The sequence below is a fragment of the Bos javanicus genome, chromosome 26 (assembly GCF_032452875.1).
Source record: "Bos javanicus breed banteng chromosome 26, ARS-OSU_banteng_1.0, whole genome shotgun sequence".
In the NCBI taxonomy this organism is placed as follows: domain Eukaryota; kingdom Metazoa; phylum Chordata; class Mammalia; order Artiodactyla; family Bovidae; genus Bos; species Bos javanicus.
The window spans coordinates 45,126,200-45,148,964 of NC_083893.1; the positions used below are offsets into that span (position 1 = coordinate 45,126,200).

Consider the following 22,765-nt stretch of genomic DNA (forward strand, 5'->3'; position numbering starts at 1 on the left):
AAGAGCCAACTCATTGGAAAAGACCCTAATGCTAGAAAAGATTGCAGGCAGGAGGATAAGGGGGCGGCAGAGGATGAGATGCTTGGATGGTATCACTGACTCAATGGACACGAGTTTGAGCAACTCTGGGAGGTGGTGAAGACAGGAAAGCCTGGTGTGCTGCAGTCCATGAGGTCGCAAACAGTTGGACATGATTTATTGACAGAACAACACACATCCACACACCATGGAAACAGTCAACTGTCTACTTACAATATTTAATTTGCTAGTTCAGCTACATATTTAAAATGTATTGCATATGTTAACTATTAGTATTGTTTTTTCCATCCTCACATGTCACAAAACACTTTTACTTCAAATTTGTGTCATGCTCAGGGTCTTTCTGAGTCATCCGACAGTTTTGTAGATGTAGCATCTTCACCTGCGTCTAAGTAGCCAGGGAGTCAGTCACTATCCCCCAGGCATTTCTTAAACTCCTCCACTTCATCCAAGCTCCACAGGCCCCAGGCTTGATGAATCCCATCAACACTTGTGTTGCATAACCCTGGGCCTCTGATGCCCACGCAGGACATTCTCCATTTCATTCTCAGCCTAGTAGTCAGGGTACCCTCTTTAAAGGACAAACTGCATTCTATTGCTACTGTGCTTGCGCCTTTCAATGGCTTCCCTCAGCGCACAGGACACAGTCCTGTCAAGGGGCTCGGTGGGGGTCTGTGCTTCGTCAGTCCTGGTGGGCTGCCAGGTCATCCTCCAAGCCTCCACCGTCTGGCCTTCAGCCAGCGTCTCCAGCCACAGGCTCCGCCTCACCCGGGCCCGGGTGCCTCCTTCAGCTCAGCCGGAAACTCACCTGGCCACTCCCACAGTTGATGGTGCCTCCAGCCTGTAGGCCTTGCCTGGCCTGTCAAGATCAAGACATCTTTCCTCCTCTCGTGTATACAGAAGAAATAATGGCTCAGTTCATTATTCGTGGACTTCCCTATTTACATCTCGCTGCCTCACGAGCCTGTGAGCTTTCAGGGCACAAGGCTTCTCTTCCTGCATTCCCCACTGCACCCGTGTTTGCACGGTCTTGGCCATGGAGGGGGAAGTAAAAAAATCCTGGTTGAATTAATAGCAGCAGCATCAACTGACACGGAAGGGATACTAATTACATCTCAGGATCTCTGCTAAGTCCTCACACAGACTGTTGCCTTAATTCTTTAAACAAAAGGATAAACTTGGTGATCCCCATTTTATAGACATCAAACTGAGGCTTAGCAAGGTCAATTCCTAAACTCACACAGCACAGCCCGGGTTTCATCAAGATGATCAGATTCCTGGCGGAGTGCTTCCAATTTGTCTAGTAAAATAAATAAGCTTCTTGGATATCCAAGCAAATTTGACACAGAAGAAAAATACTTTAAAAAAAAACCCCAAAACCCCAGAAGGTCTAACAGGACATTTCAGACTCAGTAAAGCTGAACTGTAAGTTCACAAAATGAGCTGTAGCCCTTGGGACTCCAAAAATCCTCTTGTTAAGATTTCTGCAGTTTGTTTACTAAAAAAGCAGCATCACATGTTTCCCGTAATAACAAAAACAGTAAAGTCACTCATTTTCGTTTGTTGGTTGGTTCACATAAAAGTCTCATGCCTGCAACCTGATCTGAGAAAGTAAATGTTTTATGTGGGAAAACGCAATGTTAAGACTTGATACGCAGAGGTGAGCCTGACATCCCCGTTTCTCTGGTTCTCTGTCACACTGGCCTCGAGTGATCCTGCATCACTGTCAACACGCAGGCTGGAAGGCAGCACCCCTTCTCCAACCTCCGCTGGTTGACCTCTTCCAGAAAAAGTTTCAAAACCTTCATAGTATGGTTTGATGGGCCAGACACTTAAGACCCCCAAAAAAAAATCTTTTTAAACTAAACTGAACTGAACTGAACTGAAGCAAATAGAGTTGGCCACATTAGGGGTCGTAGGCATCAGTGAACTCAGAGATAAAGGAAAGAAATGTTTACTCTTCAGGTTAAACTAGCAAATCAATGAGAACAGAAGGAGGGATTCTCTCAATTGTACTTCAAAGACAAACAGATTCACAGAAAAAGAAAGCAGAGTTGTTGTTACTAGAGACAGAGTGTAGGGGATGAGGAGTAGATGAAGGTGGGCAAAAGGTACAAACTTGTTATAAAAGAAACAAGTACTAAGGATGTGATTATACAACACGATAAAGATGATGAACACTGCTGTATATTGTAAATGAAAGGTGTTAAGAGAGTAAAACTTGAGTTCTCATCACAAGGAAAAATTTTTTTGTTTCTTTAATGCTGTATCTAAACGAGATGATAGATATTTATGACTTATCATGATAATGATGTATGTAAGTCAAATTAAAATTAAAATCAACGTTAAAAGACACTTTCTCCTTGGAAGGAAAGCTATGACAAACCTAGAAAGCATATTAAAAACCAGAGACATTACTTTGCTGACAAAGGTCTGTCTAATCAAAGCTATGATTTTTCCAGTAGTCATGTACAGATGTGAGAATTGGGCCCTAAAGAGGGCTGAGTGCTGAAGAACTGATGCTTTTGAACTGTGGTGTTGGAGGAGACTCTTGAGAGTCCCTTGGACTGCAAGGAGATCCAACCAGTCAATCCTAAAGGAAATAAACCCTGAATATTCATTGGAAGGACTGATACTGAAGCAAGAACTCCAATAGTTTGGCCACCTAATATGAAGAGACAACTCACTGGAAAAGCCCCTGATGCTGGACAAGATTGAAGGCAAAAGGAAAGGGGGACAACAGAGGATGAGATAGTTTAATGGCATCACCAACTCAATGGACATGAGTTTGGGCAAACTCCAGGAGACAGAAAAGGTCAGAGGACCCTGGCGTGCTGTAGTCCATGGGGTTGCAAAGAGTCAGACACGACTCAGAGACTGAAAAACAACAATGATAAGAACAACACCATTGTGGCGAGAAAGACACTGAACACGGAGGCTGCCAAGGCTCTGTTCCCCAGAATAGGGGCCTGCTGTGGGGCAGGAATGGCTTACTGGGCCTCGCTCTGCCCTGATTTAATAATCTGGAAAGATACATTCACCCCCACTCTTCACAACAGCCCTGTTTACAATTGCCAGACCCAGAAATAACGTAAGTGTGTATCAACAGATAAATGGAAAAAGCAAACATGTTACATACAGACAATGGAATATTCAGTTCAGTTCAGTCGCTCAGTCATGTCTGACTCTTTGCATCCCCATGAATCACAGCACGCCAGGCCTCCCTGTCCATCACCAACTCCCGGAGTTCACTCAGACTCACGTCCATCGAGTCAGTGATGCCATCCAGCCATCTCATCCTCTGTTGTCCCCTTCTCCTCCTGCCCCCAATTCCTCCCAGCATCAGAGTCTTTTCCAATGAGTCAACTCTTCACATGAGGTGGCCAAAGTACTGGAGTTTCAGCTTTAGCATCATTCCTTCCAAAGAAATCCCAGGGCTGATCTCCTTCAGAATGGACTGGTTGGATCTCCTTGCAGTCCAAGGGACTCTTAAGAGTCTTCTCCAACACCACAGTTCAGAAGCATCAATTTTTCGGCGCTCAGCCTTCTTCACAGTCCAACTTTCACATCCATACATGACCACAGGAAAAACCATAGCCTTGACTAGACGGACCTTTGTTGGCAAAGTGATGTCTCTGCTTTTGAATATGCCATCTAGGTTGGTCATAACTTTCCTTCCAAGGAGTAAGCATCTTTTAATTTCATGGCTGCAGTCACCATCTTCACTGATTTTGGAGCCCCCCCAAAATAAAGTCTGACACTGTTTCCACTGTTTCCCCATCTATTTGCCGTGAAGTGATGCAACCGAATGCCATGATCTTCATTTTCTGAATGTTGAGCTTTAAGCCAACTTTTTCACTATCCACTTTCACTTTCATCAAGAGGCTTTTGAGTTCCTCTTCTCTTTCTGCCATAAGGGTGGTGTCATCTGCATATCTGAGGTTATTGATATTTCTCCAGGCAATCTTGATTCCAGCTTGTGCTTCTTCCAGTCCAGCATTTCTCATGATGTACTCTGCATAGAAGTTAAATAAGCAGGGTGACAATATACAGCCTTGACAAACTCCTTTTCCTATTTGGAACCAGTCTGTTGTTCCATGTCCAGTTCTAACTGTTGCTTCCTGACCTGCATACAGATTTCTCAAGAGGCAGGTCAGGTGGTCTGGTATTCCCATCTCTTTCAGAATATTACTCCATCATAAAAAGGAATGAAATGTTGCCATTTGCAGGAGCATGGATGGACTTGAAGGACATTATGCTCAGTGACACAACTGACAGAGAATGATATATACTGTATGATGTCACTTATATGCAGAATCTAAAAAATACGACAAAGTAGTGAATATAATGAAAAAGAAACCGACTCACAGGTATAGAGAGCTAGTGGTTAACAATGGCAGGGCACTGAAGGGTGGGAGAGCAGGAGGTGTAAAGTACTGGGGACAAGACAGGCTCAAGGACACACTGGACAACACAGGGAATATAGACAATATTCTGTAATAACTTCAAATGAAGCAACCTTTCAAAACTGTATATATTTTAAAAAATTTTTTAGTTAAAAAATTTAAAAGCCAACTTATTGAGCATGTTTTATACCAGGCACTGGACAAAATGCCCCATGAGAACCACACAATTTAATCCACCCCAAATCTAGCAGGTATTATCCCCATTTTATAGATGAGGAAATTGAGGTTCAGAGAAGTTATTTGTTTGACCAATGTCTCACAAAGAGTACGTAGTGTGGAACCTTTGAGTCCCACCTATCCCCCGAGGGCTGTGGCTTAGTTTACCTGACTGCCTGCCCCCGACTTCCCACCATGCTCCTCTGGATGGCCCCTTCTCCTGTCCTGATCACAGACGTGACTTTCCCAGGGCTTCTGAGAATGAATTCCAACTTAGATGTCTGTCACATATGAGTTGGATCACTGTGACTCAGACCTCATGAGCTATGTCAGGAATAATTTTTGGATGTGCCAAGTCAATACGACCTCCCTGGAGTCATGGTCCAGGCCTTGAGGTTAGCTGCCATCCCAGGAGACCAGGGGCACCCTCGATAAAGGCATCAACACTTCTGCCATTCATGTGGCTTAACTACTGAGTCTTCCATTCTCTGCTATCCAGGTCTGTCCTGGGAAAGTAGAATAGATGACCAGGAGCCAGCGCTTCAAGCTGCCTGCTGAATTATCTGTGCTCTCAGGCAAACCTGGATGTAAATTGCGTTTGAAAAGTTGATCTCCATTCCTGCCTGGGAGTCTCATAAATCAAAAATGGTCAGTGTTTACAGCAGGGTCCAAAGGGAGAGCTTTGGGGCTGGGACAGCCCCAAACACTTAAAAATTCTATATGGGAACCAAGAAAACTTCATGTGAGGACAGGAGATTGGAGGAACTAATCGCTGATTTTCATCTGGTTCTCATTTAGAAAAATTGGACTACTGGGGAAAAGGGTAAAAAGAAAAACTGGAAGAAAAAAACTGTTTAAAGGCAAGTAGAGCCCTCATTCTGGACATGTACAGGTTTATACTCACAAGTCTACTCTTTCCTTAAGGCCAGTTAATTGTCCCGATAGCTGGTCAGCTGTGAAGGAGGCGCCATAAAAAACAGACGGACAATGGGGGATTATGGCCACAGTACCAGAGAGAAGGACTTCCCTGATGGCTTAGCTGGTAAAGAATCCTCCTGAAATGCAAGAGACCCCGGTTTGATTCCTGGTTCAGGAAGATCCCTCGGAGAAGGGATCAGTTCAGTTTAGTTGCTCAGTCATGTCCGACTCTCTGCAACCCCATAGACTCCAGCACGCCAGGCTTCCCTCTCCATCACCGACTCGCGAAGCTTGCTCAAGGATAGGGATAGGCTACCCATTGCAGTATTCTTGGGCTTCCCTGGTGGCTCAGAAGGTAAAGAATCTGCCTACAATGTGAAAGACCTGGGTTCGATCCCTGGGTTGGGAAGATTTCCTGGAGGAGGGCATGGCAACCCACTCCAGTATTCTTGCCTGAAGAATCCCATGGACAGAGGAGCCTGGCGGGCTACGGTCCATGTGGTTGCAAAGAGTCAGACACGGCTGAGCAACTAGTAAGCACAGCGCGCAATAGCCCAGAGAGAAGAACTATCACTCAAGCCCGGAGATCATCGGCCCCAAGACAGATGGGTTTGCTTTGGTGGTGCTGTGATGACATCTGCCTTGTCACGACGCACCAAAGGCACCATGACAGAAACAGCATCCACACATCACACCGGAAAATACACAATGTGCTGTGTGTCGTACCATTTATATCTTTATGTAGATGTGTCACAGTTCATACACACACACACATACACACACAGAACACATATTGGTAACTTTGAAGCAACTAAGATTATACGTAGAAAAAGGCAAATGTTATGCAATTCTTTGGAGAAGAAGGCAGGACAAGGACTAGCAGGGGAAGAGCAGTATATTATCTATCTAATTTCCCTATTACATTAATCAGAAATCCTAATTTATCAATACCCTGTAGGGGATATTTGTTTTAAATCAATTCAGACCAGCCTGTCCTCTGCTGGTCTGTTAAATGCAGGTGCATCAAAGGTTGAAAAGGACAAGAATTCTGTTTCATCTTTGTATCTCAGCCACACCCCCAACACAGTGTCTGAAACATTGTTCATTGAGTGGGTGAACAAATTAACAAACAAAAATGAATAAAGGGGAGGGAGGTGGGAAGGGGGTTCAGGATTGGGAACACGTGTACACCCGTGGCGGATTCATGTTGATGTATGGCAAAACCAATACAATACTGTAAAGTACTTTAGCCTCTAATTAAAATAAATAAATTTAAATTGAAAAAAAAAGTGTGTATGTGCTATGGACAGCTTCAAGTACTTTAAAATGCAAAAATTAAAAACAGCAGAATGTACTTTTGATCAAAAGTCTTTCTCTCCATTAATAAAAAAGGTTTGACAAAATTTTTAATACTCAACATGTTGGAAGGAAATGACATTCAAATCTTATCTTCCAAGGAGCCCTAACTTCTATTTCTAAATCAAATACACAGACTGCTTTCAGGTCACAAGTCATGTTTACACTGTTGTAGAATTTTCTTTTTTTAAGTCACTGAAAATATAGCCTGAATGAAGAGATTTTTCTAAACATAGCACATTGTCACTGGTTCAACCTAACAAAGTGAACCACTGCATTTTATAACAACTGATATTTATGTAGCATATTATATAATGTGTTTGTTATGCATAACTGTACTTATGTGTGTTCTGTCAGTATAGAAATTTAATTACAAATACATTCTGAAAAAATCTCACCCTTTATATAATATTCATGCTTGCTTTCAATAATTCCACTTACAAGAATCCCATGCCAATGATTAAAGAAAAAAGATGTTAATTCATCAAAATGTTTAGCCAGTTCTTGTCCCTTGGCAACAGTTTTCCTGGTAGCTCAGCTGGAATGCAGAAGACTCTGTTTTGATCCCTGGGTTGGGAAGATCCCCTGGAGAAGGGAAAAGCTACCCACTTTAGTATCCTGGCCTGGAGAATTCCATGGACTGTATAGTCCATGAGGTTGCAAAGAGTTGGATGTGACTGAGCAGCTTTCACTTTCGCTTTTTTTCCCCATGACAGAGCCCTCTGCAAAGCAATTAGGATTTCTAACGAAGGTGGTCAGAAAGGAAGGAGAAGACAAACGTGATCAAAAGAAAGCCATGCAACAGCTCTTTGTGGACAAAAAAATGGATAGGTTTTGCCTCAAAAAAAAAAAAAAGTGTTTAATTTTCAGTATTATATAGAAGAGTATAAGGAGTAATGCAATCAAGTCATAAGCATCACTTTATTTGGTAAAATAATTTATTTGACTCATAATTTAAATATATGTATTAAATGGTAGGAATAGTACTTGTAATACTTTTAACATCATTATTCATTTTTTCCATTTAACCAGCCTCCTAACATTCTATATATTCTGTCAACATTAATGGTACAATAGGATCAGGACTTTACTAAAAATATGAATAGTTCTTTACTTTGTGAAAACTGCAAATAAAAACCATATCCCAGAGCTCCCAGGGGAAGCTTTGTGGCATGAGATTTGTCAGATGGGTGCTGCTTGGCCGCCAACAGAGCACAGAGGGATTCTCCACTGGAGCCTGTCAGATTTTTCAAACAAAACCAGGAAACTGACCAACAAAATCCTTGAGGCCAGGGGAGACTGAAGAGGCGGCCTTCGAAGGCCTGTGAAAATAACTCTCTGCTTAAATAAATCATCTCCCCAAATAATCTCCCTGCTGCGTAAGCTGGCTTTATATCATCTTCTATCTGCCACATGTTTTTCATAAGGAAGAAAGGCATAAAAAAATAAAGAAACTCTTGTTCTCCACTTATGTTAAATCCACTTTAGCCCACAGTGAAATCCGCCAGCACACTGGGAGGAGAGAAGTGACTGTTTCATAACATCTTTAGATAAAGGTCCTCTTGCTACTCTTCTCAGGCATACCTGTACAAGTGTGGCTAGCCTCTGCGTCTTTTCAGACCTTGGGTTTTTGAGGAATTTGCTGCTATTTTCCTTCAGTCAGTCAGTTCAGTCGCTCAGTCATGTCTGACTTTTTGTGATCCCATGGACTGCAGCATGCCAGGGTTCCCTGTCCATCACCAACTCCCGGAGCTTGCAAAAACTCATGTCCTTTGAATCGGTGACACCATCCAACCATCTCATCCTGTGTTGTCCCCTTCTCCTGCTGCCTTCAATCTTTCCCAGCATCAGGGTCTTTTCCAAGGAGTCAGCTCTTCGCATCAGGTGGCCAAAGTATTGGAGTTTTAGCTTTAGCATCAATCTTTCTAATGAATATTCAGGACTGATTTCCTTTAGGACTGACTGGTTTGATCTCCTTGCAGTCCAAGGGACTTTCCAACACCACAGTTCAAAAGCGTCAATTCTTTGGTGTTCATCTTTCTTCATAGTCCAACACTCACATCCATACATGACTACTCAAAAAACCGTAACTTTGACTAGACAGACCTTTGTAGGCAAAGTAATGTCTCTGCTTTTTAACATGCTGTCTAAGTTGGTCATAGCTTTTCTTCCAAGGAACGTCTTTTAATTTCAAGGCTGCAGTCACCATCTGCAGTGATTTTGGAGCCTAAAAAAACAAAGTCTCTCACTGTTTCCATTGTTTCCCCATCTATTCACCATGAAGTGATGCAACCGGATACCATGATCTTAGTTTTCTGAATGTTGAGCTTTAAGCCAACTTTTTCACTCTCCTCTTTCACTATCAACAAGAGGCTCTTTAGTTCCTCCTTGCTTTCTGACATAAGGGTGGTGTCATCTGAGTATCTGAGGTTATGGATATTTCTCCCAGAAATCTTGATTCCAGCATCTGCTTCATCCAGCCTGGCATTTCCCATGATGTACCCATGATGTAGAAGTTAAATAAGCAGGGTGACAACATACAGCCTTGACGTACCCCTTTCCCTATTTGGAACCAGTATGTTGTTCCATGTCCAGTTCTAACTATTGCTTCTTGGCCTGCATACAGATTTCTCAGGAAACAGGTCAGATGGTCTGGTATTCCCATCTCTTGAAGAGTTTTCCAGTTTGTTGTGATTCACACAGTCAAGGCTTTGGCATAGTCAATAAAGCAGAAGTAGGTATTTTTCTGGAACTCTCTTGCTTTCTTGATGATCCAACAGATGTTGGCAATTTGATCTCTGGTTCCTCTGCCCTTTCTAAATCCAGCTTAAACATCTAGAAGTTCACAGTTCACGTACTATTGAAGCCTGGCTTAGAGAATTTTGAGCATTACTTTGCTAGTTTGTAAGATGAGTGCAGTTATTCAGTAGTTTGAGGATTCTTTGGCATTGCCTTTCTTTGGGATCGGAATGAAAACTGACCTTTTCCAGTCCTGTGGCCACTGTTGAGTTTTTCAAATTTTCTGGCATATTGAGTGCAGCACCTTCACAGCTTCATCGTTTAGGATTTGAAATAGTTCAACTGGAATTCCATCACCTCCACTAGCTTTGTTTATAGTGATGCATCCTAAGGCCTACTTCTCTTCAAATTTCAGGATGTCTGGCTCTGGGTGAGTGATCGCACCATCATGGTTGTCTGTGTCATGAAGATCTCTTATGTATAGTTATTTTGTGTATTCTTGCCACCGCTTAATGTCTTCTGCTTCTGTTCGGTCCATACCATTTTTGTCCTTTATTGTGCCCATCTTTGCAAGAAACGTTCCCTTGGTATGTCTAATTTTGTTGACGAGATCTCTAGTCTTTCCCATTTCTATTTTTCTATTGTTTCTATTTCCCATTCTATTTTCCTTCACTGGGACTAAATCTGCTTGGCCAATGAAACCGTTGCTTTAACTTGCCTTTGTGGTTGGCATGGAAACAGCCCTTAAAGCAACAGGCGATGTCTGGACTCCAATCTGGTTTTCCTGCCAGCCATGCTAGGACCAGTTCCTGCTTTCCTACTCTAACTCCTGGGCGTCTGCTTCCACACAGGACACTGGGATGAATTTGATTTTAAAAGGAGAACAACAACAACAAAAAACAAACAAACAAAAAACAACAACAAAAAAAATAAAAGGAGAACAAAATCATGGTCTCGATAGAGTGGTTTCAGAGACAGGCTTATGTCCTGCACTCCAGCAGCTGCTCAGGGACAGGCTTTCAGGACTCTTCTGCACCCCCATGGAGTCTGTCACAAATGTGGGTGTCACAAGGGTCCATGGAGTGAACCTCCAAGAGTGAGGGGCTCAATTTGGGGAACACAATGGCTACCAACAGGCAAAGCACAGCAGTGATCAGCAGTGTTCCCCAAACAGTGTATCCTGCTTTTTATCTCAGTGCATGCAAGCGTGCATGCTAGGTCGCTTCAGTCGTGTCTGACTCTTTATGACCCCATGGACTGTAGCCCATCAGGCTTCTCTGTCCATGGGATTCTCCAGGCAAGAGTACTGGAGTGGGCTGCCACTCCCTCCTCCAGGTTATCTTCCCGACCCAGGGATCAAACCTGCATCTTTTATGTCTGCTGCATTGGCAGGCGGGTTCTTTACCACTAGCACCACCTGGAAAGCCCCTTTTACCTCGGACCTTGGGGTAAACCAATAGTTGGTGGAGGAAAGTTCTTCTCTAGGATTCCAGCTAACAAAGAAAGGAACAACACAATTAGAACATCAGCCCTTAGCTAGACTAAAAGAGAAAACTAGGCATTTATTGTTAATGCTCACTGATTCTGGCATTTAAAGTTTGCGAACCTTTATAATGGAAGTGTTGGAATAATCCCTGAAGCCAGTGCTCTATCCAACATTGCAAACAAGAGACAAGCAGAGCTCATGGAACTCCTGACGTGAAGCAAGAAAGGGCCACAACACCCCCACGATGCAGTCCTGCTGAAAAATCAGAACCTGCATCTGCTCAAGGCTGTAGCTCTAACTTCCGGTTGACAGAAAACACAGGGATCAGAGGAATGGCAAGATGACGACATGGGGATGAAACCAGCAAAATCAGAAATGTGGAGAATTCTACCTGGGTTCACTCACAAGGCTTACAAAATTTCAATGGCAAGAATTAAAAAATGGAACCAGGAACCGATGTATTAAAAAAAAAACAAGAGAGAGAGATTTAGATGTAGCAACCAAATGCAACATGGGAACTGTGTGTATATCCTGCCTGGAATTATCTAATGGCCGAAAAGTGTTTCAAGCTCTCTTTAGAGTTAATTTTATTTACTGTCTCGTATGATCAATGAAGAGTCATTATGTCACACAAAGAAAAGCATCGTGGCCTTTCTGTTGCGGTCATGACAACGAGAAAAGGACAAGACGCTTGCCACAGATACACCAGCCTGCACAGCACCTGCACAGAACCATCCCTGGCCACGCAGCAGGGAAGGAGACAGTGAAAACACAACCACAAAGCCAGCACCAGCTCTCCTCTCGGCCACCAGAGACCATCTGGAAATGGCTGGCATGACCATCATTATCCATTTTGGATACAGTTCTGGAGAGCAACGCCAAGCAGAGTTTTCATCAGAAAATCATAAACCCACAGCACAAGAAGCGAAAGACTGCAAGTGACGTAATTAAATGTGGGGACCCACTTCCACATCAAATGCCCTTTTCAAGTCCTTCTAACTTCACAGACGGTGCTCAAGGCTGCCACACTCTCAAATTGGCACCCTGAGGGGCACCACTTTGAAAAGGTTGATCTTAGCAGGGTTGGGCACTTTAAAGTTAAGTCAGGTTGGAGAAACAAAATCTCTAAAAATGGTGTTCTGACCTTTTCCAATGTCTGCAAAACTGGAAAGACTGGCATGAGGAGGGAAGCTCAAAGGAATTTAGTTCTTATTCAGGGAACAAAATTTAGCCCAATTAGAAAGATCTTAAATGTTAACGCTGAAAGATTTTATCTGAAATTGGAAGGAGTCTGGTCTAGTTAGAAGACCTCTGACCGCTGTGTGCACGCGTGCTAAGTCGCTTCAGTCATGTCCAAGTCTTTATGACCCTATGGAATGTAGCCCGACAGGCTCCTCTTCCATAGGATTCTCCAGGCAAGAATACTGGACTGGGTTGCATGTCCTCTTCCAGGGGACCTTCCTGACCCAGGGATCGAACCTGAGTCTCCTGCATTGACAGGCAAGTTCTTTGCCACTAGCACCACCTGAGAAGCCCCATAGTGGAGCGCAGCTGGCATCAATTCCACAAGTCTACAGCCACACTTAGAGAATGTTCTCCCTTTCTTCTCCCCCTTCATCAAAATGTAGAGGTGACTCCTCTGGTGTGGCCCAATTCCTTAAACTGAGGGATGAAGATGCTGAAGGGGTGTGTGACTCCCTGCAGGAAAGAACATTCCCAGGGCCCATGCATCAGCCAAGACAGAAACCCCAAACTGGAAGGAGTTGGCCAGCGGGTGTTTCCTGCCAATCCCAGCAATGTCCAACAGACCCTCCCACCGTGCTGGAAATGTTCCTACAGCCATGGGTGACTACAGAGCACTTGAACTGTGGCTCACGTGACCGTGGAAATACAGCTTTAATCTTTTAACATTGATTTAAAGAGCTGCATGTGGCCAATGGCTAGTCAATTAAAGTATGAATATAACTCCTTGCAGAATACATTAGAAATACTGATCCCCAAGCCTGATCACTGGGGCTTGTAGTTCCAGAGAAATGAGGCCAAGCATCTGCCTTTGGAATGAGCTCCCCAGGTGGTCCTGATGCTGGTGGTCCCCCCAAATGCCCCAGACTTGAAGGAGGGCAAGAGCCTCCGTGTGGGCTCCAGATGGAGGGCCCACCCGCTGCATGGAATTGGGCTTGGGAGTAAGCCAGGAGGCCACAGGATTCCTCGCTTGGCTCCCATCTGGATGTTTCATGAAGTACTGTCACTGCCTTGGGCTGGGCAGGTATCGAGATACACTCAGGGCCATGGCCGATGTCTCATGATGTTCCACTGCGGCTGGTGCTCTCCAGCTCACAGCCCTCAACCACTGCTGCAAACACTCACGGATCCCAAAGAAATGCCAGGTCCAACTCCACCTGAGCACCCTCTCAGGTCACCTCCAGACTGGATTCTGTGAGGCCCAAGTGTCTACCCTCCTCCAAGGCTCAGAGGACCATGCCCGCCATGATCCGTATCCTTCTGTCCCTGACTCCAGCTCAAAGGGCAAGCTCTTGGTCCTTTCCTAGGGTTCTCTATTCCAATCAAAAATCATCACTGTTCTGGCAAACCATATTTAAGAATTATCATTGACATCTTCCCTTTCATTAACCGCTCATTTGATGGCCCATCAGTTTCTGTCCATTCTCCCTCCAGAACAGTTCTGATTTAACCCCTTCTATGAAAGTCATTGCTCTGCTTACAGGCCTTGCCTCCATGAGGCACTGTGGTCCTTAGGAGAAAATACAAGGTCTTACCTCGGAGCCCAAGGTCCCACCTGGACTGGTCTCCACTCCTCTCTCCGCATCTCCCTCCTGCTCACTAACACACTGATGTTCATTTCTGAAACACTTCAGTATTCCTTTCCCTGCCCTTGGGACGTTCAGTATGCTCATCCTTATCTTCAGAACCCTCTACGCCTGCTCTCCTAGGCCTGGCTCACCTCTCTTCACGCACAGCTTAGATACTGCTTCTTTACCTGGCTTCCTTCCCTAGGCCAGGATGGGCTTCCTGCTTATCTCTGTAGCTCTCAGCACCACTGCCATTCTGTATTGCCTTGTGGTAACCTGTTTAGCACTGGGCTCCTTGACTGACCTCCAGGAGGACAAGGACTTGACCTTGTTGATGACTCTATTGCCAGGGCCAACAGTAGCTTCTGGTACAAAATAAATGTGCTAAAAATAGAGCTGCCATATGCTCCTGCAACCTCACTCCTGGGCATATATCCGGACAAAACTATAATTCAAAGAGATACATGCAGCACTATTTACAATAGCCAAGATATGCAAATAACCTAAATGTCCATCAACACATTCAAGGAAATGTGGTGCATGTGTACAGTGCACTATTACTCAGCCGTAACAAGAAAGAAAGAATGCCGTTTGCAGCAGCAGGGGTGCAGCTCGAGATGATGGTACTAAGTGAGTAAGTCAGAAAGAGGAAGATCAATACCATACGACATCCCTTATACGTGGAATCTAAAATACGGCGCAAATGAACTTACCTATGAAACAGACAAAGAGATCAAACTTGTGGTTGCCAAGTGGGGGCACTGGGGAGGGACAGATTGGGAGCTTGTGATTAGCAGATGCAAACTATTATATAGAGAATGGATAAACAACGAGATCTGACTGTATAGCACAGAGGACTATGTTCAATACCCCGTCATAAACCATAATGGAAAAGAACATGAAAAAGAGTATATATACATGTACAACTGAATCACTTTGCTATACGGCAGAAGTTAACACCACACTGTAAATCACCTATATTTCAATAAAATAAATTAGAAAAATAAAAATAAATGTGAAAAAAATGACTAAAAAATAAAGGGTTTCATTGACTTCTTTTTGATTACTATTAGGAATCATTTGAATTAATGAAGACCCTGATAAAGATTTATGAATGGTGCAAGGGAAGCTGAGGGATAAAAACATAAGATGAGATAGTAAAGTTTTTGTAACACAGTTTTGCCATTAGTTTAGTCAGTAATTAGAACACCAGGCAAATTAAGCCTAAAGGTTCTGACAGGCAGGTGAGGCTTCTTCTGCCAGAGCAGAAATGGAAAGAAATAGCACTCTGCATGCAGACAAAGATGTGAAAATTCTAATTCCCGAGGATGTCAAGATTGTGAAATTAAGACCACGACAGCAACAGGAAGCCAAAGGAGCAGCACATAAATCCCTTGCAGCTCTTGTCGGAATTGAGATGTTCAGACGGCCTCAAGACTCGTGGGTAAAGATGAGGCTTAACCGGATCTCCATTGATTTAGGACACTTCAGACAGGACATAGTGCTGGTGAACCCAAGGGTATACCTGGGTGAAATAAGTAATCTCACTGGATCCACAAGAGTATGTCATGAACCACTCAAATCCAATCATCGAAAAGAGCTTGAGCTCTAACCTCTCGGTACTGACTGTACACAGACTTTTATTCCATTCTGCAGACGAGGAAATGGAGAGGATATATGTATTAATAGATTGTTGTCGGAAGCAAAACTGGGTTTCAGAACCTGGCTCCCGTCTCCCAACCCAGCATCCTTTCCAGAACTTTCTCCTTGAGAAGGTAGTTTCTCTCACCACCCAGGACAGAACTTACCGTCCTGCTGACTCACCCCTGCCTGGCCCAGGCTCTCCACATCCTGTCATTTGCCTTCGATATATGCTCAGAGAGCGCCCGCAACAGGCCAAGCCATGTGGAAGGGGACGGAGGAGGAAGTAAAGACCCCGCCCCTGACCTTGAAGACACGTCTGGCTGATGGGACAGGTAATGAATGTCCGAGCGTGGAGATGAGACCAGTGGCAAGCAGGTCTCAAACACCCAGCCTGAAATTGTGCAGGGGTCAGGGTTCTGCCTGTGTCCTGACCAGGGTCCCACACAGCAGAACGGTGCCCCACCCGGTCCAGGACCCATCTCCCACCTGGATGACCTGCGCACCCTGAAGGCAGCACCTTTCAGGAGCCGCATCACCTCAGGGGCTCACACTGAATTTGAAGGTCTCATTCGCAAGAACACCTAGTCAATTTCTTTCTGAACTTACCGAGTTTATTTATTTCTTTCTTTCTGTTAACCCAAGAAAAGGACTTTACATTTATCCCCATGATGGGTGGGAGGTTCAAAAGGGAGGGGACATATGTACACCTCTGGCTGATTCATGTTGAGGTTTGACAGGAAATAACAAAATTCTGTAAAGCAATTATCCTTCAAAAAAAAAAAAAACTAAAATAAAAGTCTCATCTTGTTAATTTTGGCCCATTTATCCAAACCGCTGAAATCTCCATAATCTAGATTCCGCCACGCAGAGCGCAGTGACCCCGAACCAGCTTTGCATTGCCAAGAAACGTGCCCAGCACACCTATCGTGTCTTCACAGCGATGGGCTGACAATTGTTGGGCCAGGATGAGGCCGTGTACACAGCCCGAAGGCCGCTGACAGCTATCTCAGTCCAGCTGTCCAGCACGATTTGGTTCAACCTGAACAACGGATGGATATCCTCTGGTGGTTATTCAGCCAAACGCAAATCCCCTCAGTCCTACCAGGCACTACCTGCCTTTTTCTACCCTACAGAGTTATATTCTGAGATACTCTCCGATAAATGCCTTCTCAAATATTCATGCCCAGGCTTGGCAAATTGAAAGCGCTCCTTTCTGCAACTGTTTCAGAGTGAGTATTAATTAGAGCTGCCCCTTAAGAGATATCTGGAACTATTCCAGACAGAAGAAAAGTCAATGCCAAAGTTCTGCTAGCTCAGCGACACCCCACGTATAGATCAAGTGGCCGTGGACTTCCCCAGGCAACTGCTTTCACTCACTGGCGGACGGGGCTTGGAAACAGAAAGCTCGGTGGGTCTGAGATACGCAGGGGGTGTGATCTACCGCCATCAGTTTCCATTATCCTAAACTGGAAAAGCACATATCTAAGCTGGCCCACCTGTCCAATAAAGCATTTTGATCAAAGATGCAGATGCACAGAGCACCTGTTTGAGGAATGGCCTGGGTGTCCATGGGGATCCAGCAGAGTTATGGAACTTCACAAAGTGGGTCCCCGCCGTTCTAGAGGCAGACAGCAACATTGTGATAAATGCTTCTCCGGGGAAGCTTTGAGTTTCTTTAAACATTCAATTATAGCTCTACAAACACAGATTTGAAATGAACAGCATCTGATCTTTGCACAAATTAGAGATGCTAGAAGGAAAGTAAAATAGATTCTCCTAACAATCAAGTAATACAAATCAGCCCTGCTTCATGAAAAAATCAGTTTATACCAAGTCTGGGAGTGGGGTTACTTAGGTGACTCCCTTTTTGCATTTATTTTAGATGATGACTTTTATGATTGGAGGCACTGAGGGAACTTTATTTTGGTTCTGATTTTTTTTTTTTCTCATTAAATTTCTCAAGTCCCTTTATTGTATTATAACCTTTTATTTATTTATTTTTTTTTATCAGCCAAATTATGTAAGTGGCTTAATTTTCCATTTTATAAGATTATCTATCTTTTTTTTAAATTAATTTTATTTTATTTTTAAACTTTACATAATTGTATTAGTTTTGCCAAATATCAAAATGAATCCACCACAGGTATACATGTATTCCCCATCCTGAACCCTCCTCCCTCCTCCCTCCCCATACCATCCCTCTGGGTCGTCCCAGTGCACTAGCCCCAAGTATCCAGTATCGTGCATTGAACCTGGACTGGCATCTCGTTTCATACATAATATTTTACATGTTTCAATGCCATTCTCCCAAATCTTCCCACCCTCTCCCTCTCCCACAAAGTCCATAAGACTGTTCTATACGTCAGTGTCTCTTTTGCTGTCTCGTATACAGGGTTATCGTTACCATCTTTCTAAATTCCATATATATGCATTAGTATACTGTATTGGTGTTTTTCCTTCTGGCTTACTTCACTCTGTATAATAGGCTCCAGTTTCATCCACCTCATTAGAACTGATTCAAATGTATTCTTTTTAATGGCTGAGTAATACTCCATTGTGTATATGTACCTCAGCTTTCTTATCCATTCATCTGCTGATGGACATCTAGGTTGCTTCCATGTCCTGGCTATTATAAACAGTGCTGCGATGAACATTGGGGCACACGTGTCTCTTTCCCTTCTGGTTTCCTCAGTGTGTATGTATAGTCCATGGGTACAGGTTTTAAGCCCCGGGAAAGCTGCCGGAGGCCTTGCTAACATCCACTGTTTCCTTTTGCTGAATAGGAAACACTTCAACATTCCTCATTACAACCATTTTCAAGTTTTTACAGAAGCTTTTTTCATTCAAATTAAAAAATTTTCCTAATGTTAAGGATAATTTCTTGTAAAATATTGAGAAAGTAAATATCCAAATCTTTCTGGCATTCATGGACACAAGTGTAACCTTAAGATAGAAACTAAATATCATGTAAAGTAACAGGCTGTTCACACTGACTATATTATAAACAGTTTTTACATTAATAAAAATCTCCATTATCTTTAGCTGTACAGCTGCATAGTGCTCTATTTCATAGCTGAGTCATGACTTATTTAATCAATCTCCTATGGACATACTTTTAGGTAGAACATTCTGCAATGAACATCCTTAGACCCGGGCTGACTCCCCACTGTGGGCTCTGAAGCAGGGTACCGACCAGGCTCCTTCTGATTGGTCAGGCTCTATGTTCTGTTGGTTGTGAAAATTTACATTTATTTTGCTTTCTTGCACATTTATCTCTGCTTCATTTGGATAAATTCTTCATTTGGGTCTATTGGGCCAAAGGCTATGTAAATTAAAAATTCTACTTTACACTGGATGGTTGATCATCTTCTGGGCCTGACAAATAGCCATAGCATACATGCATTTCATTCTATCTGTAACTCTGTAGAATATTTTGGTATTCCTCATTTCAACAGTGAAGTTCTTATGAACTTTTTTCAAAAAATTTGTTTTTTCAAAAAATTTGTTATACTGAAATATTTGGAGGGAAGTGGATTATTAATAAAATAGTCACATTCCCATGCTTTAGTTTTGAAAATGCTATTCTTAACAAAATGAAATTTCCACAGTTAGTATAAGTAGTGTAATTAAAATCAAGCTATACAATGTCATGTGTGCTAAGTTGCTTCAGTGTCCAACTCTCTGTGACCCTATGGACGGTAGCCTACCAGGCTCCTCTGAACACAGGATTCTCCAGGCAAGAATACTGGAGTGGGTTGCCATGGCCTCTTCCAGGGGATCTTCCTGACCCAGAGACTGAACCTGCATCTCTTACGTCTCCTGCATTGGCAGGCAGCTTCTTTCCACTAGTGCCATGGGAAGCCCTATACAATGGCAGAGGGGCACAAAAGCTATCTCCATACACTCTTCTAAACATACTTTGACAGTGAAGTTGGGAAAAGAAATAAATCAAGAAGAGAAAGTTTTATGTTGACAGCTTTTCTAATTCTGAGATTATCTTCTGATAGGCCCAGACTTGGCAGTGGGCAAATTAAGGCACCTCTAAAACGTTCTTTTATACAAATTAGCCACTGTGTAGTTGTCAGCATGGACTATCGTACCCACCTTAATGTAAGGGAACCAAGAAGAAGACTATCAAGTCACTTTACAGACTCAGAACCAGATGGGCTGTAAGAAATGCATTCCTATATGGGAAAGGACTTCCATTAGAAAGCTAAATGAAGAAGAAAATCAGATTACACACAGACTACGATATCAAAGAGGCAGAGACTCATTCATAAGAAAAAAAATTCTATGCAAACATTCACCAAAGTACTACCCAGGGTTGTGCTTGGTAGTAGAAGTATTTTGGGGGGTTGGGGAAGCTCTTGATTTTTTCCCCCCTATGCTGCTGCTGCTGCTAAGTCGCTTCAGTCGTGTCCGACTCTGTGCAACCCCAGAGATGGCAGCCCACCAGGTTTCCCTGTCCCTGGGATTCTCCAGGCAAGAACACTGGAGTGGGTTGCCATTTCCTTCTCCAATGCATGAAAGTGAAAAGTGAAAGTGAAGTTGCTGTCGTGTCCGACTCTAGCGACCCCATGGATTGCAGCCTACCAGGCTCCTCCATCCATGGGATTTTCCAGGCAAAAGTACTGGAGTGGGGTGCCGTTGCCTTCAATTTTTTTGCATTGGATACATACTCCTTTTAGAGTGAAAACTAACTTGAGGTTTATATTGAGTCAATTTCCATTCCTCTATCTGCAGCCCTAAAATCATGCAAAGGTGCAGGCTCAGTCTCACTCTTGCCACTGACCACATTCCTCCACCAGGCTAATAATAGTTGCAACAAAGACACTTCCCAAATCCAGCTGCCAATCCTAAAACCCCATCAAGGTATACATCACCACCAAAAGCCTGATTTTCTTTTGCTCTTTCAAGGAATACCTAGCTCTGTCCACTGTGATTATTTTCAAAACCACATCCAAAGAGTAGGGACACAAATTAAAACGTCCTATGATATTCTTATATGAAAAAAAGAGCATGACAGTAATTTGCTAAGAGAGACATACCAAAAGCAATATTCGGGTTTCCACTCAACCCTCTGATTATCCAAGATGTGTGGCTGAACTTCTTTATTAAGATGACCAAGTCACAAGAAAAGCTAAAAACTCATCATGTACTACTGCTCACAAAATGCCAAGAGGCAGGCTGTACACCCCAAGAAGCAGGCTATGCGATTCTACATATATTCATTTGAAACACATGTATTTGTAATATATATTCACCTGCACTTCAAAATTTATCTGTTTGTTTATTATTGCTGTGGGCCACAGTGTCAGATACTGAATGTGAGAACTGGCCATTCATGAACCCGTTCATCCGATTTGCTAAGGACCCTCAAACCGAAGCACCAATGTAAGGAAGTGATCTCACTCATTTACACAGAGATGCTGAGTCAGATTTCCGTGACGCAATATCTCTGGCAGAACTCGTTGCAACGAAGCTGTCTTACCTATACCGTCATGTCTACGAAAAATCAGCATTTCACCAAAGGGTAAGAAATGGGAACCAGTCACTCTGGAAGTGAGAAACTCCCACTTTGGATCAAGCAAGACTTGGGAACTTGGTTTATCTCTTTAAATACAGATTGCTTAGTAGGGGAGCTTGATTCTTCTTTGGTACTCATCAAATAGGATAGTAGAGGGTCCTTTAGACCTGAGGAGCCCATGGAGAGAGCCACAGGCTGTAAAGGGTGACAGAAGATGAGTTGTGGTTTTCACTTGTGCCCTGAGGCAGCCATGGTTTTCTCCAGGGAAGGCACACAAAATATGTAATGACGTCCATGTGCTGCAAAAAAATAATATAATACCACTTTCTGGAAATTTATGTAATTTTGCAAAAAAAAGGGCCAAATTTTTAAATAAAAAGATAAAATAAATATTTCATAACACTGGAGACAAGCTCTGAAAGATAAAATAAACTCTTGGTATTTCCCAAGGAAAAAAAAGAGCTTCAACCCATTTGAAGTTGTTTCTCCTTATATAACCCAGAAATTGCCAAAAGTCAACTAATTATGGAACAGTTATTGGAACAGAACAGAGGATGCTTAAATTCTATCCTTGAAAAATCAGGCTCTGACAAAGGAAACATCAGAACTATGAGAAAAACCTGCTGAGCTAGAAAGTTCTTTTTCAGAGTGATAAAATTCTTTATTTTTCCACTGGATCATTTTTTGAAGCTAATTCCAGCCTCAAATCTGAATCTGGATTATAAATCCACGCATTCAGTTCTGCGTCTCTAAATGCCAACCTCAATTACACAGCACTTTCCAGTCTCCATGTCGAAACTTTCTCCCGTCAGGCCATAAACATGAATTAACCCGACTTACTCATTTCTTTCCAGGTTCACGATCAGCTCTTTGTTTGTCAGTTGTATTCGAAAATTCAACACTCCTGGGTGATTCTGAAAGATAAATAAGAGAAATCAGTTGAAAATCATTTCACTTTGGCATGCCAATATCTGAATATTCTCTGTAGACATAGTCAATGGAGAGAGAGAAAAGTACATTTCTTCCTGGGACCATTCTGAGACCTTGAGTAGAGGAGACCAAACCACCAGGATGAGAGTCTGGAAAACGCATCACTCTCCCAGATGGTAAGGACACGCCCGGAATTCCTGGCCTCTGTTCGCCTTTCCGTGGGCCACATACGCTTGGGGTCCTTCTTGACTCATAACTTATTCCTTTCTTGGTTTCTCTGTTTCCAGCAAAGACACTTTCATTTTCCCCAACTGTTCAGGTCAGAAATGTGAAGTCTGTCTCCCTCAACAACTTCATCCAATCCGTGAAAAGGTCCTATCGAGTCACCCTCCAAAGCACAATTCCTGTTGTCTAGGTCAGATATCTCCACACCCTGCTCTGGTTCACACCTCTTGGGTGCTGCAAAACCCTCTACCCCGAGTCCCTCCACACCTACCTGAGCTTTCCTCCCATCCACTCCCCAGAGGCAGGGCGAGGATATTTGAAAAATCACAGGCTCATCCATCTACCCTTATGGATGACAGTACATTGACATCCCAGCACACTGATGTTAATATGCCAATTTTTTTCCAAAAAATTTACTTACTCATAGTTGATATAAAATATTATATAAGTTACAGGTGTACAACATAGT

At 43.1% G+C, this 22,765-nt stretch overlaps 1 protein-coding gene across 1 annotated transcript in view; it reads right to left on the reverse strand.

The window, feature by feature from the left end:
* ADAM12 (ADAM metallopeptidase domain 12) overlaps positions 1-22,765 on the reverse strand; it is a 397,161-nt gene that overhangs the window by 259,101 nt on the left and 115,295 nt on the right. Inside the window, exon 3 of the mRNA XM_061404001.1 lies at positions 21,982-22,055. Within this exon, the coding sequence (XP_061259985.1) occupies positions 21,982-22,055 (74 nt within the window). The remainder of the gene's footprint in view (positions 1-21,981; positions 22,056-22,765) is intronic.